The sequence below is a fragment of the Neomonachus schauinslandi genome, chromosome 7 (genome assembly GCF_002201575.2).
Source record: "Neomonachus schauinslandi chromosome 7, ASM220157v2, whole genome shotgun sequence".
NCBI classification, from domain to species: Eukaryota; Metazoa; Chordata; class Mammalia; order Carnivora; family Phocidae; genus Neomonachus; species Neomonachus schauinslandi.
The window spans coordinates 93,629,834-93,655,584 of record NC_058409.1 but is presented as its reverse complement, the minus strand read 5'-3'; the positions used below and the strand labels follow the sequence as shown (position 1 = coordinate 93,655,584).

General features: G+C 45.5%; 1 protein-coding gene across 3 annotated transcripts in view; it reads left to right on the top strand.

Annotated features, from left to right (window-relative positions):
- TENM2 (teneurin transmembrane protein 2) overlaps positions 1–21,276 on the top strand; it is a 923,271-nt gene extending 901,995 nt beyond the window's left edge. For all 3 annotated transcript variants that reach the window (XM_021701194.1, XM_044917119.1, XM_044917120.1), the window contains 4 exons: positions 4,860–5,156; positions 6,577–8,191; positions 17,338–17,468; positions 19,149–21,276. In XM_021701194.1, coding sequence (XP_021556869.1) covers positions 4,860–5,156; positions 6,577–8,191; positions 17,338–17,468; positions 19,149–19,910 — 2,805 coding nt within the window. In that variant the 3' untranslated portion in view covers positions 19,911–21,276. The remainder of the gene's footprint in view (positions 1–4,859; positions 5,157–6,576; positions 8,192–17,337; positions 17,469–19,148) is intronic.
- Positions 21,277–25,751: the final 4,475 nt, after the last annotated feature.

Here is a 25,751-nt window from a genome sequence, read left to right as displayed (position 1 = left end):
TCACACAACTGTGGGGCATAGAGATTACCTGAATGAATGAATGAATACATACATACATAATAAAAATGGACAAAGGACCCAGACATTTTCCCGTAGAAGATAGATGAACAGCCAAAAGATACATGAGGAGATGTTCAACATCACTAATTGTGAGGGCATTGCAAATCAAAGCCACAGTAACACTGCATCCCTGTGAGGGTGGTCATCAAAAGACAAAGAGTACATGCTGACAAGGATGTGAAGAAAACGGAACTCTTGGGCACTGTTGGTAGGACAGTAAATTGGTGCAGGTGCTATGAAAAACAGTGTGGAGGATCCTCAAAATTTTAAAAATAGATAATATATAATCTAGCAATTCTACTTCTGGGAATATATCCAAAAGAAATAAAAACAGTGTATCAAAGATCTATCTGTATTCCCATGTCCATTGCTGCATTATTTACAATAGCCAAGACATGGAAACAACCTGTGTGTTCATCAACAGGTGAAGGGATAAAAAAGCTGTTTATATATTTACAATGGAATATGATTCAGCCAAAAAATACGAGAAAATCCTGCCATTTGCAACAACATGGATGACTCTGGATGACATTATGCTAAGTGATATAAGTCACAGAAAGACAAATACTGTATGATCTCATTTATATGTGGACTCTTAAAAAAATAAATACAAATGAAAACTCACAGAGAAAGAGATCAGATTTGTAGTTACCAGAGGTGGAGGGTAGGTGGAAAGGGAATTGGAGGAAAGTAGTCAAAAGGTACAGATTTCCAGTTATAAGATAACAAAGTACTAGGGATGTAATATACAGCATGGTGACTGTAGTTGACACTGCTGTATGGTATATAGAAAAGTTGTTAAGAGAATAAAATCCTAAGAGTTCTCATCACAAAGCGAAAAAAATTTTTTAAAGAAAAAAAAACATTATATGAGATGACAGGTATTAACTAAACTTATTAGGGATTTCATTTCATTATACCCATAAGTTTATTATGCTGTATAATTTAAATGTATACAGTGATGTGTATCAACTATATCTCAATAAAGTTAGGAGGAGGAAGCTAATTTGAACCAATGCTGTAACAAAATCCCTTTCCCAAGGGCGTAGTAAATTGGGGAATAAAATCCCACCTTAAATTATCAATGGCTAACATTTAGCACTTACTACTTCTTCATGATTGGTGCACCCAGGCCAGGGGTCAGAGGCCTTATCAACTCTACGTAATAGCAATAAACCCAAATGTTGGCAGTCAGAAGTTAGGGACCCCTCTTCTGGTTTTGCCCATTGTTCGGTTCCTTCTGCAATCCTAGCACCCTCACATACTAATATAATTGTTACAATGATGGTCATGCTTATATATGATTTCCATGTTCTTTCCCATGGTTACATGTTACAGTATATATTCATATCTATATGCAGATACACACATGATTATATTATGGTTATATATATATGATTTGCCTGTTAGCCTCTCTCAGGTAACTGAAGATAGGGATTTATATCACTCCAACTGTATTTTAACCAAGAATATACATCAGAATCTCCTAGCCCCTATTCCCTAGGGGGCTGATCAGCAGCTGTGGAGTGCTTTGAGAGAGCATCCCAGGTGGTTTAGAATCACATGCCTGATGGAGAGCAGCTGGTCAGAGAGGTGGTACAGCCTAGAGGTGAAGACACTGAGTTCTGGACTGGGATCCTGGCTCTACCACTTATTATTTGTTTAAGCCTGAACAGGGCACTTAAACCTATCTGTACCTTGTGTGTAGAGTGGGGATCATAGTGCTTGCCTGGGAGTGTTGTGAGGATTAAATAAGATAAAACAAGGGTAGCTCTGAGAACACACTAAGCCCATCATAAATTCTCAAGACACATTGGTGTTGTTCATCCCTGCATTCCAGAGCAGGCACCAAACCTGACACTAGCAGAGATTTAATGTTCAATAAATAATAAATGCACAGGGAGCTGTATGATATTAGCAAAGAGAAGCAAAAAGAGAAATTAGTAAGGAAAGGGAAGGAGGATAGAAGGATGACCAAGGAGATGGGAAATACATAAGCATGATAACCAGCAGCTGGCTCAAGAAACCCTGAAAATCCTTCCTCGTTATTGCCACAGTATTCATTCTGCCTAATAAAATGTTGGCAAGGTCTTGAACTGAAATTTTCAAACTCACAGGATTATGAATCTTGATGGCCTTCTGCACTTGTCCCAAATGAAGCAACCCCACATAGCCAAACTTCTGTTTCCAGAGGAAGTGATCATTCTGACCCCAGCTTGTGGTTTGCTTTGAATATGGTGACTCTAATTGGGGATCAAGAGCCTCAATAATTCTGACAGCATTAACTTTTGGACCTGTTTTTTTAAAAGATTTTATTTATTTGTCAGAGAGAGAGAGAGAGAGCACAAGCAGGGGGAGCGGCAGGCAGTGGGAGAAGCAGGCTTCCTGCTGAGGAAAGAGCCCGATGCAGGACTCGATCCCAGGACCCTGGGATCATGACCTGAGCCGAAGGCAGACGCTTAACCAACTGAGCCACCCAGGCATCCCTGGACCTGTTTTTTAAAAATCCTACCACTCCCCCTTTACTTTCTTGACTGTTCTTCCCTATGGCTGCCTGTTTGATCACATAAATCTTCCATTTGGAGTTGGGTGCCCTGTAATCCCAAGAACCCACCGCCTTTATTCCTATCTCCATGCTTTGATGCATTTTCTTTCTGAAATGTTCTATCTCAAGAGTTTTATCCCCTTCTCTCTGAGATGACTCCATGGAAATGGCAATAGTTTGAGGAATCAAGTAGTCCTGGGTTCAAATCCAGCTTCCACCACTTGTCTAGATTTGTGACCCCCTCTGAGCTCAACTGCCCATGTATAAAATAATTTCTATGTGTTGTGAGAATTAAACTGGGATAAGTTATGTAATGTACCTAGGACAGTACCTGTCAAAGCATGAGGGGCTTATATCGGTTTAGATTAGTTTCAACTGCTAGTAACAGAGATTAGAAATAACAATGGCTTAAATAAGATATGTCCTTATTTGTTATGACCTAAAAGGAGTCTAGAGGTAAGCCATTCATGGCTGGTATGGATGACCATTAGAAGATATGTAAGTCAACAGGGATCTAGACTTTCTCTGGATGAGCCATCATCCTTCCATCCTCAAAGTCACCCCATACTTACAAGGTGAATGCTGGAGCTCCAGGGATCATAGCCACCTTCCACCCAGGAAAAGGAGGAAAGTGGGAAGAACAAATGGGTGCCTATTTCTCAGCAGAGTCAGTTTCCTTTAAGGTTCCCGGGAGACCCAGCTGACAACTACCACTTACATCATGTTAGCCATCCACTTCTGAGGAAGCTATGAAATGTAGTTCTTTACCTGGGTACAATGCTGCTCCCTAGAATACAGATGTCTGTGGTGTTAGAATTATTCTATGTCTCCCCATCAAGCTATAATATGGAGCCCTCAGGGGCTGTGGCAATGCTTTACAGTTTCTTCATTTGACAAGTCAGGGCACTCAATGCATATATAATACAGGAATCAGTACAGCCAGTTAAATGTCTAAGTGGTTAAAAGTGGTTCAAGTGTGAAGACCTAAGTTCCAGTCCCACCCTACCACTTCATTGTTATGTGACCTTGAGCAAGTATGCGACCTCTCTGCTTCGGGCTCAGTTTCCTTATTTGTCAAGTGGTCCTTGTGAGCACCAACTCAGACGAGATGCAAATTGCCTAACACAATGCCTATGTACAATAACCCCAGCATGTGTTAAAGTTATTACCACCACCACTACCATCACCATCATCACTGTTATTATTAGGTGCTATTGAATTATTAGGTAAGTTAAGGAGGTACCAGACATCTCTCACTTCTCTTTCTTCTGCCTGTTTACATCTTCCCTTGCCTTCAGTGGTCACCCCAGGGACATCTGGATTTGCAGTCAATTATGTTGAAAGAGCCTGGGCTCAGTCGGCCTCATTTTATTCACTTCCAGCCATCCACTCAGGACTAGCTGAATCTCAAGAATCCCTCTCCTTTGCCCCTAACCAGAGTCTAGTCACCCAGATCTGCCTTCTGAGACAGGCTCTCTTCTCTGATCAGATCAGCTCCTAAATAAATATTAAATTATGTCTAGGTGTGTTCCACTATTCCTTTCAAATCTAAGTAAATCAGTTCCTTTGTTGGAATTCCCCAGCCCTGTTGAGGTCTCCCCACTGATGTCTTGCATCCTTGACAGTGGCAAGAATTTTCTCTAGATAGAAGTAAAGAAGTTCACATAGCAATAAGCCTTCCTATTCCCAGATCTTTGCAAAATATGGATTTCTAAGTCATCCCCCCCACCCTCCTAGGTACCTTTCCTTGAGGCTTCAGAAGAAATCTTGGCACCTACTCTTAAAGATCATTAGCTACTCAGCTGGTAATGTGCTCAAAAACGGTTGAAAGTGTGCAAATATACAAATTATCTTGCCCTCCAAGGTGGCCGTCAGAACCCCAGTGTCCAGGGCTATTTGTATGGCTAATTTATACAGTGCACAATTTTCACTATTCATACTTTCTACAACAGGATGATACTCCTTATAATTGTGCAGTGTATGGTCTACATAACCGCTCACAGCAGCCATGCCCAGATTAGTCATCTGTGACCATAAGCAGCCTCATTTTTGTATCTTAGTGCACCCTACAAATATTACCATTTTCTTTGTATACCATGACATAAAGAAGTTTAGAAAACACTACTCTAAATAACTTAAAGGTTAGTTCTTCCTCCTGTGAACACTTGTTCCCTGGCCATGTCAGCCATATCCTCCACAGAAGCTAACATGCCCAGGTGATGTCTCTCAAACCAAGCCCATTGTGTTTTCCCAGGTCCATGGAAGAAATCTCTTGTCCATTGACTATGACCGGAATATTCGGACAGAAAAGATCTATGATGATCACCGGAAGTTCACCCTGAGGATCATTTATGACCAGGTGGGCCGCCCGTTCCTCTGGCTCCCCAGCAGTGGGCTGGCAGCAGTCAACGTCTCATACTTCTTCAATGGGCGCTTGGCTGGCCTTCAGCGTGGGGCCATGAGTGAGAGGACAGACATTGACAAGCAAGGCCGAATCGTGTCCCGCATGTTCGCTGATGGGAAAGTGTGGAGCTACTCCTACCTTGACAAGGTAGGTGAACGTGCTGTCCCCACTCAGCTGGGGCTTTCCCTTATTCACACTTCTCTTCTTAAGCTGACCTGATATGCTTTGCCATAAGACATTTAACATCTTTACTTTGACTCTACAAGGTCTCCCCTCATGCTCCCATCCTCACTGGGAGGGAGGAAAATCTGAGGGAAAATGTTATTCATAGCTCATCACTATTACCATTAAAAGGGGAAAAAAAGTGCTAGACACTTGGTAATGGCAAAAAGAAGGGATTGTCTGATTTTATTTAAAAGAAAAAATGCTGTTGAAGCAGACAGAATCATCCCACTGGCATCACGGCTAGTCATTATTTATGATTTGGAAATGCAATGATTCATTTCTGCCTTCCCCGAAATTAAGTCATCCGGGCAGGGAATTTTGCCTAAAACTCAAGCACACAGAGCAACATCCTCCTATGTGGCCTATAAGCTGAAACAGCCAATGGATTCTCTCTACATAATTCCCTATGTCTAAAAGTGTCAGATTCAGGTCTCCATGACAGAAAGGGTCAGGTTGGAGCAGAAGTAAAAAGAAGTCCTTTTGGGGCACAAGTCAAGACTTTTGAAGGCTGTCCTGGTCCTCTAAGTCATTAGATGGGGGCTTGCTCAGCTTGGGCCTCTCCCCTCAACACAGGTTCCATTTCTATTTCTTCCTTTCTTGCCTGTCCATTACACCAGTCACTTGCAGACAGAGCAGTGACCTCCGTAAGAGTGGGACTGCTTCCCTTTGGTCATCCCTGAATCCTGTTTTCATTATGCCATAAAATACTAGAATGGTTGACCAGAGGAAGCAAGAATCTCCCAATTGCCTCAAGTTTGAGGCCATTTTTATCCCCCAAAATTGATGATTCTGGGTTAATCTTTTTAGTAGTTTCTAAATGGAAGATATGCTTTCTCTTTAGATGTAATCAGGGGTGGCCAACACATAGTATTGGGTGTCCCCTGCGGCGCCGGTGGCAGTCATTTCTAAACAATCTTAGGATTTCTTGTTATTGAGCCCTAGAAGTAAACTCAATGTCCTTCCAGCCCTTTCTACTCAAAGTATGGTCTAAGCAACATCAGGATCACCTGGAAGCTTGTTACAAAAGCAGATTCTCAGGCCACCTCCCCCCTCATCCCTCATCCTCCACCAAACTACTAAATCAGAATCTGACTTTTAACAAGATCCCTGGGTATTTCACATGCACAGTAAAGTTCGGGAAGCACTGGTCCAGGTAGCCACCATAATCCATAAGAATTAGCATGTCCAGTGAAATCAATCTACTCATAATCTCCCGTCTAAACTTCCCCATCCTTCATGGCTTTTGAATCGCCATTTTGGGAAATGGAGTAGATTCTGTCCATTTGAGTGCTTGGTCTTAAAGAGCCAACTCATGCGTTCCTTCCCCCTTTCCTTCCTCCAGTCTATGGTCCTCCTGCTTCAGAGTCAGCGTCAGTACATATTTGAGTATGACTCCTCCGACCGTCTCCACGCCGTCACCATGCCCAGTGTTGCCCGGCACAGCATGTCCACCCATACCTCCATTGGCTACATCCGCAACATTTATAATCCCCCTGAAAGCAATGCTTCAGTCATTTTTGACTACAGTGATGATGGCCGCATCCTCAAGACGTCCTTTTTGGGCACCGGGCGCCAGGTATTCTACAAGTATGGGAAACTCTCCAAGTTATCAGAGATAGTCTATGACAGTACTGCTGTCACTTTCGGATATGATGAGACCACCGGCGTTTTAAAAATGGTCAGTCTCCAAAGTGGGGGTTTCTCCTGCACAATCAGGTACCGGAAGATTGGCCCACTGGTGGACAAGCAGATCTACAGGTTCTCTGAGGAAGGCATGGTCAATGCCAGGTTCGACTACACCTATCATGACAACAGCTTCCGGATTGCAAGCATCAAGCCCGTCATAAGTGAGACTCCCCTTCCTGTTGATCTCTACCGCTATGATGAGATTTCTGGCAAGGTGGAGCATTTTGGCAAGTTTGGAGTCATCTATTATGATATAAACCAGATCATCACCACCGCGGTAATGACCCTCAGCAAACACTTTGACACCCACGGGAGGATCAAGGAAGTCCAGTATGAGATGTTTCGGTCCCTCATGTACTGGATGACAGTGCAATATGACAGTATGGGAAGGGTGATTAAGAGGGAGCTAAAACTGGGGCCTTATGCTAACACCACTAAGTACACCTATGACTATGATGGGGATGGGCAGCTCCAGAGTGTGGCTGTCAATGACCGCCCAACCTGGCGCTACAGCTATGACCTCAATGGGAACCTCCACTTGCTGAACCCGGGAAATAGTGTACGCCTTATGCCCTTGCGCTATGATCTCCGGGATCGGATAACCAGACTCGGAGATGTGCAGTACAAAATTGACGATGATGGCTATCTGTGCCAGCGAGGGTCTGACATCTTTGAGTATAACTCCAAGGGCCTCCTAACAAGAGCCTACAACAAGGCCAGTGGGTGGAGTGTCCAGTACCGCTACGATGGTGTGGGGCGGCGGGCTTCCTACAAGACCAACCTGGGCCACCACCTGCAATATTTCTACTCTGACCTCCACAACCCGACCCGCATCACCCATGTCTATAATCATTCCAACTCAGAGATCACCTCACTCTACTATGACCTCCAAGGTCACCTCTTTGCCATGGAGAGCAGCAGTGGGGAGGAGTACTATGTTGCCTCAGATAACACAGGCACTCCTCTGGCTGTGTTCAGCATCAACGGTCTCATGATCAAACAACTGCAGTACACAGCCTATGGGGAGATTTATTATGACTCCAACCCTGACTTCCAGATGGTCATTGGCTTCCATGGTGGACTCTATGATCCCCTGTCTAAGCTGGTCCACTTCACTCAGCGTGATTATGATGTGCTGGCAGGACGATGGACCTCTCCAGACTACACCATGTGGAAAAATGTGGGCAAGGAGCCAGCCCCCTTTAACCTGTATATGTTCAAGAGCAACAATCCTCTCAGCAATGAGCTGGATTTGAAGAACTACGTGACAGGTGAGGACTCTACCATCTCAGTTGGGCAGTGGCTCCCTGTGGGGTGGTTGTCCTGGTAGACTGTCAGGAACTTCGAAAGAAGGTCTTACTTCTGATGATAGGGGAATCCTGGAGACCTATAAATTCTGGTCTGTACAGTATCTAGAACAGTCGAGTGACAGCAGTACAGAGCAGTCATCAGATCTGTTTGAAGATGTTCTAAGCCCATTTAGTTGAAATAACTTTTTTTTTAAAGATTTTATTTATTCATTTGAGAGAGAGGATAAGAGGAAAGAGAGAGCACATGAGAGGGGGGAGGGTCAGAGGGAGAAGCAGACTCCCCGCCGAGCAGGGAGCCCGATGCGGGACTCGATCTCGGGACTCCAGGATCATGACCTGAGCCGAAGGCAGTCGCTTAACCAACTGAGCCACCCAGGCGCCCTGAAATAACTTTTATAAGAGCACTTCCTACCCCAAGAGAGGAATGCAGCCTTATGAAGGGGGAAATAACGGGACTCTGGTGTCAGATTCTCTCTTCTACTTATAAGCCAAAGACTTTGGACTAGGTTTCTGAACTCCCTGAGGTGTAGCTTCCTTCTCTGTGAAAAGGTACTAATAAAACCATCCCACAAAGTGATCGTGAGAAGTAATGAACTTATACAGATAAAGTTTAGTGCCTAGCACTTAGACAGTGGATGCTCACAAAAGAGTATCTGCTCATGCTATTACCGCTATCATTACAAATGAAGCATTGAGTTAGCATAGATATGAGATGACTGAGCCCCAGTTCCTGACCTCCCAAGTAGGCTGGCAAGATATAGTCAATGACAATGCAAAGCAGAATTAGGTTTGTGCTACCATATAGGTGTCTGTTCAGTTATTTATTCAATAAGCATTTATAGAGTGGCATTATGCTAGATTCTGAGGATAGAAATGATGAACAAGACAAACACCCTTCTCTCAAAGGGGGGTGTGTATATATCTGTGTGTGGATGACTTCAAGTTTGAAAATTGTGACATAGTGCAGAGGGTCCCGTGTCAAACTGGGCCTAAAGATTGAAGGGGATCTTGATTGGCAAAAATGAGCTCAAGGCTAAAGAAAGACTATGAGTCAAAAGAACATAGGAAGCTTGGAGAAGGGTATGGATCAAGGGGCCAAGAAGGGCAAATAATCTACTGCCTCATGGTAAGTGAGAAATTGGTAAAATAAGGGTCCCTATCACTTATCTCATCCATATATCTCCATCTATCCACCCATTAACCTGTTCAACAAATATTTTCATAATATCTAACATAGACTAATATCCATTTCCTCACCCACGTATCTCCATCCATCTATCCATCCACTCTCCCATTTGATGAATATTTTCATAATATCTAACATATACTAAGTATTAGAGATGCAGTGGACAGGAAGATAAGGTCCTTATTCTCAGGGAAAGAAGGAAATCAGGATGGATGGATGCATGCATGCATACAGAGGCCAACTTTCAGCAAGAAAGCCAGAGTCATCCCACCTGTCCATGCATTGTAGAGGAACAACAGTAGGGACCCAACTCCAAGGCCCCCAAGCTCCAGGAAACTCACAGCTCTTGGCCATGAGCCAAGGAGACATCAAACCCAAAGGGTCCCTACCCTCAGGTGACCAAGAGTCACTTGTCCACCCTCAAGAAAGGAAGCAGCAGCTGGCCAAGCACAGAGCTGCCCTCAATGTCCCATGCTACAGAAGGATGACCTTAAAGATCAACTTGTGGCCATGCCATATCTCATCCTGACATTCCAGAGCCTTTTAAGTTGAACCCAGCATCCCCCTACAACCGAAGCAGCTGGTACCTTTTAAGCCCAGTAGCTATGACCAAGCTAGTTCCCTCCTGTTCTTCCCACCACACCTCATCGAGAGGCCCTGCCATGGTATTCTGCCACGGTCTCTCTTCTCCATGGCTTAGCATGACTGTTATCCCCCAGTTCACTGCACTTTCAAATTAAAGGACCTCTCAGGAAAACGTACACACATATATGTACGTACACAGTTTCAGGTAACAATAAGTGCTATGTAGATAAAATAGGATAAGGGGTTAGACAGAGAGTGATGGGAAGCACCTCCTATATTTAGGGTGCTCACAGAGGACTTTCTGAGGAGGTAGCTTTAAAGCAGAGACCTCTATGAAGCAAGGAAGGGAGAGGAAGAGTGTTCTAGACATAGGAAACAGTGTGAATGGGAAGGCAGACCATGCCTATCTTAGCCTTGGGAGAAGAATTCCTTCACCCTCCAGAATGTGCTTCCCAAAACGCGGCTTGGCATTGGATAACTTAGGGATGAGTCAGCCAGAGTCAAATAAAAAGAGCCCTCAGAGTAGGCTGAATGGACACCAGGGCTGCAAAGGTCCAAACAAAATCATTCACAGAGCAGTCAAACACACAGACCCCCTCAGCGACCTCCCTAGTTCTCCTGCAAAGGGGAAAAAAAATTATCAGAATTTTCTGAACAGTAATATGACTTTCCTCATTCCAGCGCTTCACAGAGACTCAATAAATGGGAATCAAATCAAGTTGAACTAAGTCCAACAAAACTGAATCCAGAAACCATTCGAAAGAGTCTAAAATAAAAGGTAGTGTTAGAGAAGCACGTGCAGAGGGCTGATGTGAGCAGTCAAAACTGGGAAAGAAGGACCCAGGCAGAGCAGAGCATCAGACCAGGCACAAGCCCACACCTGCTGCCCATTCAACATGAGCTGCCCCCTGGAGAGAGGATCCTAGCGGAGAACACCAAATCATTCTCTGCTGTTTGAATGTTGGCTAATCTGTAAACCCCATCTAAATTAGTCTTAATTTGCCACTTAGGAGACGAGCAGAGTGGTTGAACTTGCTGCTCACAATTTAAGCAGAAGTAATTAAGATGTAGTCGGGAGGAACGCAGAGAACAGAACCTTCTCTCACTGGTGCTCAAAAAAAACATCATTGATGTTTTGGAAACAGAGCTTTCTGAATGCAAGAGGCAGCCGCTGAGGCTGGGGGAGGTTCTGCTTCCTCCTGAGAATGCAAGCACAAAGGAGAACAGCATAGAGTACCTGTGAGTTCAGAGGCCCCCAGGTTGGAGCAGAGGTGTAGCCACCAGGAGATGGTGAAGGAGGGCCAGAAGTGCTTCCTTTCCCACTCACAGCCTCCAAAGCAGCACCCTGCCCAACCGGTATTTTTTAAGGTAATATATTGACAATTGATACACCTGTGATAACCAGATATTAGAGGAAAGGATGTAGAAAAACAGACTGGGAGGCAGACTCCCTCCCCCCACAACCTGCAGGGGCTCAGTCTTTTCCAGCTCTGGCATCACAGGAAACTCCTCAGTCCCAGACAAATGGGGGACCCATTCCCAGCCCCAAGCCTGGCCTGTAATTCAGGCCCGTTCATCCTGATGTTAGAACCTGAGTACATCTCAAGACCTCAATATTAGCCTTGCTAATCATTTGCTGTGTCACTTGGATGATACCTCAAACTTTCTGAGGCTTCGTTTCTTCCTCAGCAAAATGGTGGTAATCATGGCGCTCACCCCATGGGGCCGTAAAAAGTAAATGAGGCCTGCTGTGTAAGGTGCCTAGCACGGTGTTAAGGCTAATAAATGGTAGGGATGCATTTTGTTACTTATAAGCAGCCATGGACTTGGACATGCAGAGGTCATAGATGAAGAGTGGAGATACCACCTCTGCATTATTTTCTGAGGAACGTGGGGAGGGGTCTCCAAATCCACCCCGAAATGGATCCAAATTCTGGTCTAAGCAGCACTGCTTTGGCAAACCTGACACCCCAGACAAATGCGAGTTAAGCAAACGTCCTAGAAATCATCTGCAATGACTTGTATTTTCTCCCCACCCCTTCTCCCCAGCGGGTCTTTGGGCTTACAAACTCCAGGCACATGTGAGCATAGTGGGATTTTATGGAATTGAATTTCCCTAAGTGAAGAGGAAGGCACAACGTCCTTCTCACATTAACCCTCTTCTCAGATCTACACTTAACACCGAAGATGCTGTTCTGACAGCATTTTTGGAGATGGAGAGTATGCTCGGCGGCCACAACATCATCACATGCCCTGAAGAACATGAGAGGCAAAGAGTAATGAGCCATTAGGAGGGGCCACCTCGTCAGCTCCTGCCCCAAAGGCTCACTCCCTACAGACTGTGTAGGGAGCCTGTCCCCAGAAAACACTAATTACTTCAAAAAGGAAGAGGGGTATTTGTGTGGTGCCAGAAGTGCTTTCTGCAGAATGGAGGAGATGAGCAACTTGAATAAACATTCCAGAATAGGTTTAGACTCAGAAACTAAGCCAAGTTAAAAACTTTAAGGAAAAGAAAAGAAGGTAGAGGACATGCGCTATCGGCCTTCGTGGAAGCAGCCATTAAAATGTCCAGTCTCAAAGACAGGGGGTTCTCAGCATCACCTCCTGAGTACGAGGGAGGGATCCCAGCAGTGAAAAGATAGGGATGGGGAGAGTCTTGGAGGGCAAGACCTCTCTTGTCTTTCTTGGAATTCCCCACATATCCTACATATCCCTGATGAAAGATGGGATGATTTTATATGGTGTACAGATGAGGTTATTAAATAAAATGGGAACACAGATGGGGAAAGTTTGCCTCTTTAATGCTCTTTTTATTCTTCCAACTCAAAGAGAAAGTCTCCACCTGATGCTGGTTTGTACTTCATACCTCATTAACACTTCCAATCTCCCCTTTTAACAAAGAGAGTAGGTCTGAGACCCCCTCAGTAGCAGGTAACAAAAATCATGCTCTAATTTAATTGCATTGCTTTGTTTTCTTTGTTTTAATTTTATAGTTATTTTCTGTTTGCATCAAGTGAGTCTGCTTTCCCATTTATGGTAGTAACATGAAGTTTCTTTTTTGAAATGGACTTAAGTGGAACAGGCAAATTTATCTTTTTAATCAGTAAATCAGTACTACTACAGGTGATACCTGGATATGGCAAAACAATCGTGATGAGTGACCATGAATATCCAAAGTTGGGAGATCCATCCTCTACAGCAGCCAGCACCTACCTCGCATAGAATAGGTGCTCTGTAAATATATGATCATTGCTGGATTAGAGCCAGGCTCCTGTCTGCTAGATGCAGACACAAGGCAATTGCAAACCTGTATTCTTAAATGACTCTTCCATAGTAACTACACATATTAGTGATAGCCCAAGTTATTGAAGGAACTAGTCTGTGGCCAAGGACAATGGATGGATTGTGGATCCCAGATTCCCTCTCATCAGAAGGTTCTTTTATGCCTACGTGTTTAGTAGCAAAGTCAACATTAAACTCCTCACAGCAGTCCCAGGAGGTAGTTATACCTTACTTAACCTGTCCAGAAGCGTTCTCTCAGGCACCATTAGTTCCTCTGTTACAGTACTCAGGGTAGCTTTTGCCACATATATTCAGTGTTCTTTCATTCATTCATTCCATGTATACTATCAAGCACCTATTTTGTGTCGGGCATTATCATAGGACCTGGGAGGACATCAGTGGATAAAGCAAAATTTTTAACTCCCTGCCTTAATGGAACTCACATTCTCAGTGAGGGAGACAGACAGTAAACAATAAATACACAAATGATACAGCATGTTAGAATGTGATTACTTGGAGGGCAGGGGCTGGAGGATGAACAGAATAAGGGGACTTGGGATTGCCAGAGGTGGAGAAGGGGAGCGGGTTTTAAATGTGGTGGTTGAGTTTGCCTTATTCAAGAGGCAACATCTGAACAAGGCTTGAAAGAGGTGAGAGAGCCAAAAAATACTTTTAGGGAAGTACACTCTGGGCAGAGGAGCTTGTCAGTGCAAAGGCCCCAAGATGAATGTGCCTGGCATGTTCAAAAAATAAAGGGAGAGAGCAAGAGAACATGAGGTCAGACAGATAACGGGTGAGTGTCCTTATAGACCAGTAGAAAGACTTTGGCTTCTTCGCTGAGAAAAATGGGGGCTCCCTGGGTGTTCTGAGCAGAGGAATGGCATGGTCTGCTCCAGGTTTAAAAGCTCACTCTGGCTGTTATGCTTATAAGGTATTGGGGCAGAAAGGTGGAAGCAGAGAGCCAGTTAAAAGTCCAGGTGAAGAGGCGCCTGGGTGGCTCAGTCGTTAAGTGTCTGCCTTCAGCTCAGGCCATGGTCCCAGGGATAGAGCCCTTTATCGGGCTCCCTGCTCAGCGGGAAGACTGCCTCTCCCTCTCCCACTCCCCCTGCTTGTGTTCCCTCTCTCGCTGTGCCTCTGTCAAATAAATAAAATCTTTAAAAAAAAGAGAGAGAAGTCCAGGTGAAGGATGATGGGCCAGGATCAAGGTGGTGAAGTGATGACAAGTGGACACAGATTCTGGATCTATTTTAAAAGTAAAAATAAAGGATTTAACCATATGACCCAGCAATTTCACACCTAAGTATGTATAGAAGCAAGAGAACTGAAAACAGGTTTTCAAACAAAAATCTGTACACAAATATTCATAGCAGCATTATTCATAATAGTAAATAAATAAATAAATAAATAAAAACAACCAGATACCCATTAACTGATGAATAGATCAACAAAATGTGGTATACCCAAACAATGGATTATTTGGCCATGAAAAGAAATGAACTCTACTGATATGTGCTACAATATAGATGAGCCTTGAATACATTATGATAAGTGAAAGAAACCAGACACAGAAGGACACATATTGTATGATTGTGTTTATAAGAAATGTCCAGAATAGGCAAATCCGGAGATAGAAAGCAGTTTGGTGGTTATCAGGGACTGAGGAGAAAGGAGAATGCAGAAGGACTGCTAATTGGTGTAAGCCTTCTTTTTGGAGTGATGAAAATGTTCTAGAATTAAATAGTAATGATGGTTGTACAACATTGTGAATGTACTAGAAGCCACTGAATTGTGCACTTTAAAATGGTTAAAATGATGAATTTTATGTTATGTGAATTTTACCTCAATTTAAAAGAAAGTAAAGGATTTATCAATGGATTTAGATGTGGAGAGTAAGGAAAAGAAAGGGAGCAAGGATGGTGGCTAGAAGGATGGAGTGGCCATTATCTGGGATGGAAAAGTCTATGGATGGGACAGGTTTGGAGAGGAAGAGCAGGAGTCCAGTTTTGGACAAAAGTTTGAAATATAATTACATAGAGTAGTCTGGAGTTCAAGGAGAGGTCCAGGATGGAGATATAAGTTTTGGAGTCAGCATAAGTATGTAGATGGTATATAGGGCCCTAAGGATGTATCAGATCACCATGTTTGTGAGAGTAGATAGAATGGAGAAGTTCACAGACTGAGTCTAGGGCATTCCAACATTAAAGAGATCAGGAGGCAGATGAGGAGGAACCAAAAAGGGACAAGGAGTGGCTACCAAGGTAGGAGAAGGACAAACAAGTGAATGTGTTGTCCAGAGAGCCAAGAAAAAAAGAAAGGAGCATTCAACTTGTCAAGTAGCATCAGACTCAGCAACATGGAGGTCATTCATGACCTTGACAAGAGTTGCTTCAGTGGAGTAGTTAGGGACAAAGCCTGATTCAAAGGAGAATGGGAGACAAGGAGCACAGAGAGTTATTTTGATCCTGAGAAGTTTTTGTCAAGGAACGAGAGAGAAATGGATGGTAGCAAATGGGAGAAGAAGGGACATGAAAGAGATTTCTTTTTAAAGTGGACATTTGGTAGCATGTTTGTATGCTGACAGGGTTGATCCATTGAGAAATGGAGTAATTTGATGCCATGGGGGAGAGAGAGGTGATGGAGGGATGTCCTTGGGTGCGTAAGAAAAGATGCTACCTACTGCACACGTGGAGGACTGACTTCAGCAGCTCATCTAGAGTAAATAGAAGGCAGCAGGAAATATGGATACAGATGCTGGAAGGCCAGTAAATGTGACGAGAGTTTAAGGGAACTCCCCTCTGGCTGCACTGGGTTTTTTCAGAATAGAAAACAAGGTCAGCTGCTCTAGGGAAAAGGGAAAGCAGATGTTGACGGTTTTAGGAGAGAGAAGAAGATGTAACATCACCCAGCAGAATAGGAGAATGACTAATGAAGGAAGGGAACAATGTCAGGCAGCAGGAAGGCACAACTGGGGTTCACAGTCAGGAATTTGAAGGAACACCAGTCAGTTTGTTAGTTACATTACGTTTCTCCATAACTATGTAACTACGTAACTACATTACGTTAGTTATGTTTGTTTCTCCAGCTACATTCAGCTGCACAGGTACAAAGAAGGCATGGGCAAATACATGGATTTAACCAAAATTGTGATTTCACCAAGCAAGTGTGATAAAGTGAGAAAGGGACACAGGATCTGAGAATATATACAAGGGATGATTCTAATGATTGGCCATGGACATGTGCTAGGTAAGAAAAGAGACCAAGATCTTGAGGAATAGGGACAAGAAGCTTAGGATGGATTGAAGAGCCTAGGGAGGAGGGGAGCAAGGGACTCAGCCATGACCCTGGCAGGGTAAGTCTTACTCTGAACACACGAGAGCGCTCTCTAGCCTCTCTTTGAAGAGTGGGCATCCAGGAAAAGGGTCTCAGAAGCCAGAAGACTTTGTGCCTTCCACATACTTTTAGAACCCCCTCTCCATAATGAGCGAGCCTCAGTGCAGTCCCCCACCCCTGCCAATGTCTGCACAGTGTTAATAATCATCCCTTATCCGTCTAGTTGATCATTGTACCTCCAGCTTCCAAACACATCAACTGGCCTATAACAAATGTTCCTTTAAATACTTGCCAAATGAAGGAGTTCCTATTCACTGAGCGATCTATGTGCCAGGCACGGTGACAAGGATTTCTCCTACTTTCACAACAACCCAACATTGGTACGGTTATTATCCCAATTCACATCTGAGGAACCAAAAGCTTAGAGAGGGGCAGGAACTTACCCAAGGTCACACAGTAAGAGGAATCGAAACTAAATCTTACTCCAGCACTGGCCCCCTCAATCACCGCACGGGGTTATCAAGTGACCAAGGTTGGAAGGACATCCTTCCCAGGACCCATGTAAAGCGACTCTGGGTCTGGACCAGGAGACCCTCACAAACTCTCGCCTCTCTCCCTTGCTGGACTCCACACCCAACCACCCATTTTGTTTTCTCTCTCCAAGATCTTCAACTGCTTTCCACTCATTACTATTCAGAAATCTTTATTTTTGTTTCCACCCTAGATGTGAAAAGCTGGCTTGTGATGTTTGGATTTCAGCTTAGCAACATAATTCCTGGCTTCCCAAGAGCCAAAATGTATTTCGTGCCTCCTCCCTATGAATTGTCAGAGAGTCAAGCCAGTGAGAATGGACAGGTAAGCAGAGGTTCCTGCCAAGAATCTGAATGATTGTCCTCATTCCCTTTTTTTTTTTTTAAATAATACACTATATGTCCTCATTCCCTTTTGCAAACGGAACCGCATGGGAGCCAAGGGAATGTCAGTAGAAGAGGCAAACATCGGAGCTGGGTATAAAAAGGTGCATGAAACATTGTGACTTCCCAGGAAAGCAAATGTCAGTGCTGTCACCTGTCTGACACAGCACATATTTCTTCCCAACCTCAATTATTACCTTAATTGTGGTATCATTATCTGTTCAGTATATACCCTTGAGTCACTCCTTGATTAACAACAGCACAGAGAAATCTAGCAGCAACCTACCATCTGCACTGCCTATAAGATTACAACCCTTTTGGCTTTTATGGGACATAATATAACGGTGGTTTGCAGTTTCTATCCCATTAAAGAATATTTTTATGCCTGACATAAAACCTCATCATTTTATAGCCCAAATGTACACAGATTAAGTTTTCAGAACATAATTTGTGTTTGGGTCTTGCAGCGATGACCGAGAGGTGGTCAGTTTCTATTTGGGTGCTGCTGAGACGTCCGGCACGGTCCAACAGGACGGGTGGGCGTCGGTGTTCAGATAACCCGTTACAGGACAGCGCCCGGCAACGTAAAAGTCTAAAAGGTCTCAGCTGCTCTGAATAATCATCCACACTGTATAACTAGAGAGAGACAAGGAGGAGCTGGTGGGTAATTGAGAACAACGTTCTCTCAGTTCTGCCCTGTGGGGACCACTCAGTGGATGAATAGCCATCATTTCTCTCATTTATCTAAGTGCCGTTACCTCCCAAACACAGCCTCTTCCATTATCCCAGTCTGTCCCCCAACCACCAAGTGAGATGAGTTGTAATTTGTGAGTAGAGAGTTCAAGGCCAAGGAGATAATGGTGATTTCGTCCCTCTGCAGAACCAGAGCAAAGATCCAAAGCAAATGACTCAAAGCCCGGGGATATTCCCTCCAGCCCACGATGCCAGAACCTCTTAGTCTGGTGCTTCTCAAACATTAATATGCACACAAACCACCTAGGGTGTGTCCTATTAAGATGCAGCTTCTGACTCAGTAGGTCCGGAGTGAGACCTGAGATTCTGCTTTTCTAACAAGGCAGGTCCTGGCGATTTCTCTGCTGTTAGCCATGCTTTAAGTCGCAAGGTCTTAACCCAAGGAAGTTAATGAATACCCAGGGCATTGGCCTTGAAAAACATCTAGGTCACAACAGCAGGGTTTATAGCTTCTCAAAGGAACCCCCTGCCCTTTAAGTCAGGATATTCCTGGGTCTGAAATGTGCAAGGCAGCTGCCAAACCATCCGAGAGCAGAGTGACTCTCTCTTCTCCGATAACGGAGACACGTGGTAAGTGGGTAGGATGAGGTATGGATGTCAGCAAGGTGGCAAACCTCTGCACCGTCTTTTTAGTCAGGGTCATGGTTATAAGGAGACAGGCCACACCATCAGAGCACTGGGAACCAGCCAGCCTGGGCTAGTTTCAAAAGGTAGGACTGTATTAGCTCGTGTCATTACAGACAGAAGACTAGTTCTTGTAGGGAGTCCAAGCATTTCCCTTGCGGACCCTTTTTTAATGAGCTTCTCGGCCCATGCAAAGAGCTGCCAGGCCATCATCTTAGCCTTCTGTGTTTTCTTCTGCCCACAGCTCATTACAGGTGTCCAGCACACAACAGAGAGGCATAATCAGGCCTTCATGGCTCTGGAAGGGCAGGTCATCTCCAAAAAGCTCCATGCCAACATCCGAGAGAAAGCAGGCCACTGGTTTGCCACCACCACACCCATCATCGGCAAAGGCATCATGTTCGCCATCAAAGAAGGGCAAGTGACCACCGGCGTGTCCAGCATCGCCAGCGAGGACAGCCGCAAGGTGGCCTCCGTGCTGAACAACGCCTACTACCTGGACAAGATGCACTACAGCATCGAGGGCAAGGACACCCACTACTTCGTGAAGATCGGCTCAGCCGACGGCGACCTGGTCACGCTGGGCACCACAATCGGCCGCAAGGTGCTGGAGAGTGGGGTGAACGTGACCGTGTCGCAGCCCACACTGCTGGTCAACGGCAGGACTCGAAGGTTCACCAACATTGAATTCCAGTACTCCACGCTGCTGCTCAGCATCCGCTACGGCCTCACCCCCGACACCCTGGATGAAGAGAAGGCCCGCGTCCTGGACCAGGCGAGACAGAGGGCCCTGGGCACCGCCTGGGCCAAGGAGCAGCAGAAAGCCAGGGACGGGAGAGAGGGAAGCCGCCTGTGGACTGAGGGCGAGAAGCAGCAGCTCCTGAGCACAGGACGCGTGCAAGGTTATGAGGGATATTATGTGCTTCCTGTAGAGCAATACCCAGAGCTTGCAGACAGTAGCAGCAACATCCAGTTTTTAAGACAGAATGAGATGGGAAAGAGGTAACAAAATAATCTGCTGCCATTCCTTGTCTGGATGGCTCAGCGGGAGTAACTGTTATCTCCTCTCCTAAGGAGATGAAGACCTACCAGGGGCACTGAGGCCGGGCTGCTTCAGGATACCAAGTGGCAAGAAAGCTCACATTTTTTGAGTTCAAATGCTACTGTCCAAGCGAGAAGTCCCACAATCTGAAGTAGACTAAAGCCTGGCTGAAAATTCTGAGGAAAACAAAACAAATGAATGAATGAACAAACACACAAAATGTTCCAAGTTCCCCTAAAATATGACCCACTTGTTCTGGGTCTACACAGAAAAATAACAAAACAAAACAAAAAAGACGCAAAATGTCTAAAAGGAACAAAAGAACGGAAAAACACAACAAAATAAAAAACACAAAAAACGAAAAGCAAAACATACACACTGACCGAAAAACAAAGACGCGAAGACGAGAAGGCCTCATATTCTATTACCTCACTCATCCACACATGAGCGACGCAGAGACATCCCACAGGGCCGGCGTCACAGACCAGCTGAGGAAACCGAATCAGACTGCTTGTTGGACAAATACTACAGACGTTTTCGTTTAAACAAATACAGGTGCATTTAAAACACGACTTTGGGGGTGATTTGTGTGTAGCGACCGGGGAGGGGGGGGATAAAAGTGAAAGAGTGAGCACTGGAAATACTTTTTAAAGAAAAAAAAAAAAAACTAAAAACACACACAAAAAAAGGAAACATCAAAAATCAAAGCGAAATAATACCGTTCAGCACTTAACTCTCAGGTCCCAACTTAGTCCGGCCTGAGCTAATTTATTTGAGCGCAGAGTGTAAAATTTAATTCAAAATGGTGGCTATAATCACTACAGATAAATTTCATACTCTTTTGTCTTTGAAGATTCCATTGTGGACAGTAATACGCAGTTACAGGGTGTAGTCTGTTTAGATTCCGTAGTTCGTGGGTATCAGTGGCAGTAGAGATGTGGCATTGTGACACTCTTTTGCTAACGGGCACCACTTCAGATCACCCTGTACATACATAAGCCTCGAGGCACAATCACTGTTTCAGATTTAAAATTATTAGTGTGTTTGTTTGGTCCAGAAACTGAGACAATCACATGACAGTCACCACGAAGAGAGAAAATAAAAAAATTTAAAAAAAAACCCACAAAAACAAAAAAAAAATCCAAAAAAAAAAAGTCTAATAAGAACTTTGGTACAGGAACTTTTTTGTAATATACATGTATGAATTGTTCATCGAGTTTTTATATTAATTTTAATTTGCTGCTAAGCAAAGACTAGGGACAGGCAAAGATAATTTATGGCAAAGTGTTTAAATTGTTTATACATAAATAAAGTCTCTAAAACTCCTGTGGACACTGGTGTTCTGTGGAAATGCTTTGCGGTGAGGAAAAGGTAGAGACTGCCGGAGGAATGGGGAGGCTGCCGAGATGCACAGGCTGAGCTGGTATTTCGAACTTTGGGAGGAGCTTTTGTTAGAGGCAGCTCAGTGCTCCCCAAACTGCTCTACATGCTAGAGTGATCTCTACCTACACCTGCAGCCTCCTCTCTGCGTGGAACAGAGGTGAGAGGAAAGTCTGCACCTGGGGCTGGAGGGCAATGAGGAGCCTCACACCCACCCATGCATGGATGGGTCCCTCCAGCCCTCAAGGAACAGCCGGGCTTCTCCCTGAGGCCACGTTCTACTTCTGGGAAGTGCTGGAAGTGAGGGCAAACACTCTCGCCACACTGGGAGGCGTGCATGTATCTGTGTATGTCTATATTTTCTTCCAGATGCATTTTCCCCCAAACTTGCACACTTGGGGCAACCCAAGTAAGGAGAACACTTACGACTTGGACAAGTTTTTTCCATCAAGCCCAAAGTTAGAGTAGTATTATCATCAATAGCTAGTATTCACTGATGCTTACTAACACCAAGAACAGTGCTAAGTGCTCTGCACGCAACATTTTCATTTGATCCTCATCTTTCATTCATTCAGCAGCATTCTACGGAAAGCTTGTCACGTGCCAGGTCCTGTGCTAAGTTCTGGGGATAAAGGAGGTGGGTAGACATCAACTTGGGTCCTCGCCTCTTGAAACTTGGGTCAGGAAAATAGACAAACAATAATCAAAGCATTACACTAAGTAGTGAAAATGGCAGGGGTGTTAAGCGCCAAGAGGCTGTATAAAGCTATGAAAAAAATAACTTAAAAAAACTGAAAATTTAAAAATTTTTTTAGAAAGATGTCTAAAGCCAGGGAAGCACATAACTGGAGAGGTCACCTAGACTGAGAATGGCCCAGAAGTTGCTGGGGTCTGAAAGTAAGCATTGATCTGGTGAAGAGAGAGGAATGCATTCCAGACCCAGGGCACCGGCATATGCAAAGGGCTGGTGGTGAGCCAGGCTGGAACACAGAAGAGGTTGGCAGGAATCAGAAGATGCACAGATTAAAGAGTGGGGGGTTCTTTCTCGCTCTCTTTTTTTTTGTTTTAATTAAACGAGAGGGAGTCTGTTTTAATTTCATAAACCAGTGCTCTGGATGCAGCGCGGAGAACAGGCAGAGGAGCTGACGTGGTCAACTGCGTGAGACGACAGAGCAGGCTGGTGGCCACTGGCCTGAGATGGAGGCATTTGGGACTACAGCAGGGAGTGGAAGTGAATTGTGTGGCTAGGTTAGAAGGACGAGCTCCTCATAGCATTCACTTCGCAGGTGAGGGGACTGTAACTGCCCCCGTGCTGCTAAGTGGTGGAATCAGACTCAAGCCCAGCTGTGGCTGATTTCAGACGCCCCCCAGGAAGTCTAGCTAGCACAGCATTGAGACCCCCTCCAGCGCTCCAAGCCACTGCTGCTCTCCCAGTCACGCAGCCAGGCCAGGGGTCGCTTCCCCAGGTGGGAGGATAGGGAGAGAGGGGCCAGGCTAGCCTACTTTACACCAGGTGTCAGGTCTCATGGGCCCTGTTAGCATCAGCAGCAGAGCGAGCTATGATTTAGTAAAGCAAACAGGAGAACAAAAATGTTTCAGAGAGGGAAGCATATACAAACACCTTCACCAAGTGCAGTGAGTTTGGTCCATCCCCCTTCGCGGGGGAGGCAGGAGACCGTTCCTCTGGTCCAGCTGCCACCTGCCTTGTTTAATCCCACTGGTGTTAGGACCCCTTGGATACGCACTCTCAGAACAGCCTCCAGCTGGTCACGGGGCCAGCCTGAATCCTGGTTCGGTGGGAGCTACAAAGGGGTTAGCCACTGTGTTGTGTCTCCCTGGGTAGAAGCAGCCAGTGGGACCAACCGTGACAGAGTTCATCACAAGCAAGAAGCCAGTGGGGAACTCGCTCAACCCAGAGCTCCTCTGCCCCAACCAGACTCTTAGGTGCCAGGTTGACCCAAAGGGGTGGGCACGGAGTGTGGTGCACAGGGAATCCCATGTCACCAGAAATGCACTAGAGCCTGAAACTCTCCTCTTGCATGCCAACCATCTCTGAATTATTCATGAGTTTCCTACTACACCCAGCCCAGTCCAACCCCTCACAATACACACACACACACACACACACACACACGAACCCATAACATGGGAGGGGGAGACAGCCTTGGGTAAAGATCCTCTCCTGCCTTTCCTCAGGCTAGTCCTAGAATGACAGGACAGAATGCCTGACCTCTCCCAGGGTATTTGCACCTTGTTACAGAATTCTGGAAAGGCAGTGCAGGGGATCAAGTTGTGTACTCTGAAGTCAGCCTGCCTGGAAACAAATCCTAACTGGACCACTCACTAAACATGGGAGCTAGAGGTGGTTATATGTATCAAGTTGGGTACATAGCAATAGCTGCTGTAAGAGAGAAACCCAACATAAGTTAACACAGAAAACTTGAATTCTTACTCATACAGCCGTCCACTGTGGATCAGGGATGGGAATGGCTCTGCTCCATGCCATCACTCAGAGCCCCAGCCTCCTTTCATCTTGTGGCTCAGTCTTCTAGGTCCTCAGAATTTTGACATCCTTTCCACTGAGCTGGTTGAGGGAGAAAGATCCAAGACCATGTGTGTGACTATTTTATTTTTAATGGACCACAACCTGACAAAGATGCCTAGCCCCCCACCTCCACTCTCCTATATCTATGGACCCACCTACTGCAAAGGAGACTAGAAAAATGTCATCTATGACCCTTAGAGGAGGAGGAGACTGGGTATTGGTGAGCCCAAGCAGTTTTTCATATGTAACTCAATGTCCAAGAGCCTCCGTTTCCTCACCTGTACGTGAGGACAGGTGAACACAAGGCTGCTATGATGATTAAATGGCATATTGCATGTATCACTAACATATGCTAAGTCCTTGGGAAATGTTGGTTTTTATTATTTTTAAATCTTTGCTCCAAGCACAGGTTTTCTAAGCATGGAAATTGAGGACTGAGCCATCCGTCATATGGGAGAGATTTTTATGCAGGGGTTGGGAGGAGGGAGGAGGCCCTTCACTCAAATCCCACTCCGTGCGGCCGCCTCCCCTCTCCCAGGCCTAGGGAACATGAACAGGTACTCCCAGTGTGAGACCCTGGCTCACAGCCTCAAGGGCTCTTCAGAAAGGTCGACATCTGGAAGGCTGAAGGTCTCAGCCAGATGAAGACTGGCTCTCTGAGCAGGACACCCACTGGGACATCCACCAACATTCCATCACCAAGCACAATTTTGTCCCTGGCACTGTCAGAAGCTGGGCATACAAAAATAAGTCCATCATGGTCAAGATCTCACCGTCTAAGGTGTGAGGAGAAACAAGCCAATCAATGGGACAACACGGGCTTAAGGGTACATAGAAGTGATGTACAAAATGTGAAGCCCAGAGGAGAAGACTGCAGGTTCTCTCCACGAGCATTTGTGCTGAGCCTTCCCAGTTGAGAGAATGCCAGTTAGAAAAGCTAGAAGAAGAGTCTGGACTGAGGAAAGTGTGCTACATGTGGGAGGGAGAAGAAAAAATGCAAGTCCGCTGGGGAGAAGTTCAGAAAGCCTGGAACAGTGGTTACACATGAGCCCCCTGGCAACGTATTAGAATCACCTGGGGGCTTTCTAAACACACCCACGACCTCCAGGTCCTGGGTTCTGGGCAAGGGTAGGCTTCGAAGCTCTCCAGGTGATGAGAATGTGCAGCCGGGACTGAGAAACACCCGGTCAGAGCCCAACAGGAGATGCATGGCCTGGGATGGGGCGTGTCAGGGAGAATGAGGCAGAAATGAAAATCAGGCCAGGAAACTGGACATTCTCCTGCAGGGCATGAGGGGGCCTACGGGGGTCCTCCACGACTAGGAAATCCTTCAATTAGCAAAGTGGGGAGAAAAGGGGGGGCAAACAGCAGAACCTGGGAGATTGCCCTGCCCGAATGTACCAGCCCAGATGAGGGCCTGAACTGGGGTGACAGGGTGAGGACAGAGGAGAGCTCCTCAGGACACCCATTCCAGAAATGAGGACGAGGTTGTAGAACTCCCTCAGAGGTGGGGACAGTGTCTGTACAAGGTAGAACACCAAGGGCGGGGTCACGGGGCCGCTCTGCACGGAAAGCCTCAGATACACCAACGTCCCTGCTCCCCACCTCACTCTGGTAAAAGGACACAACACCTTGGGAGAAGGGTTTAAGGAGAAGTCTAGCTGAGGCTTACCTTCAGGAATCCTCTGAGGGGCTCAAGGTGAGACTTTCCAGGATAGTTCTGGTCTACCACACCCACACCCAAGTCCCCCCTTCCATCCTGAGGCAGCTGGGCAGCCTGAACCTCCTCCGATGCCCAGACCAGGCACTCTGTCTGCGGAGCAGCCCTCCCAAACCAAGGCTGCGCCAGCTGGGATCTCTCCCCCACTGACTTCACCTGT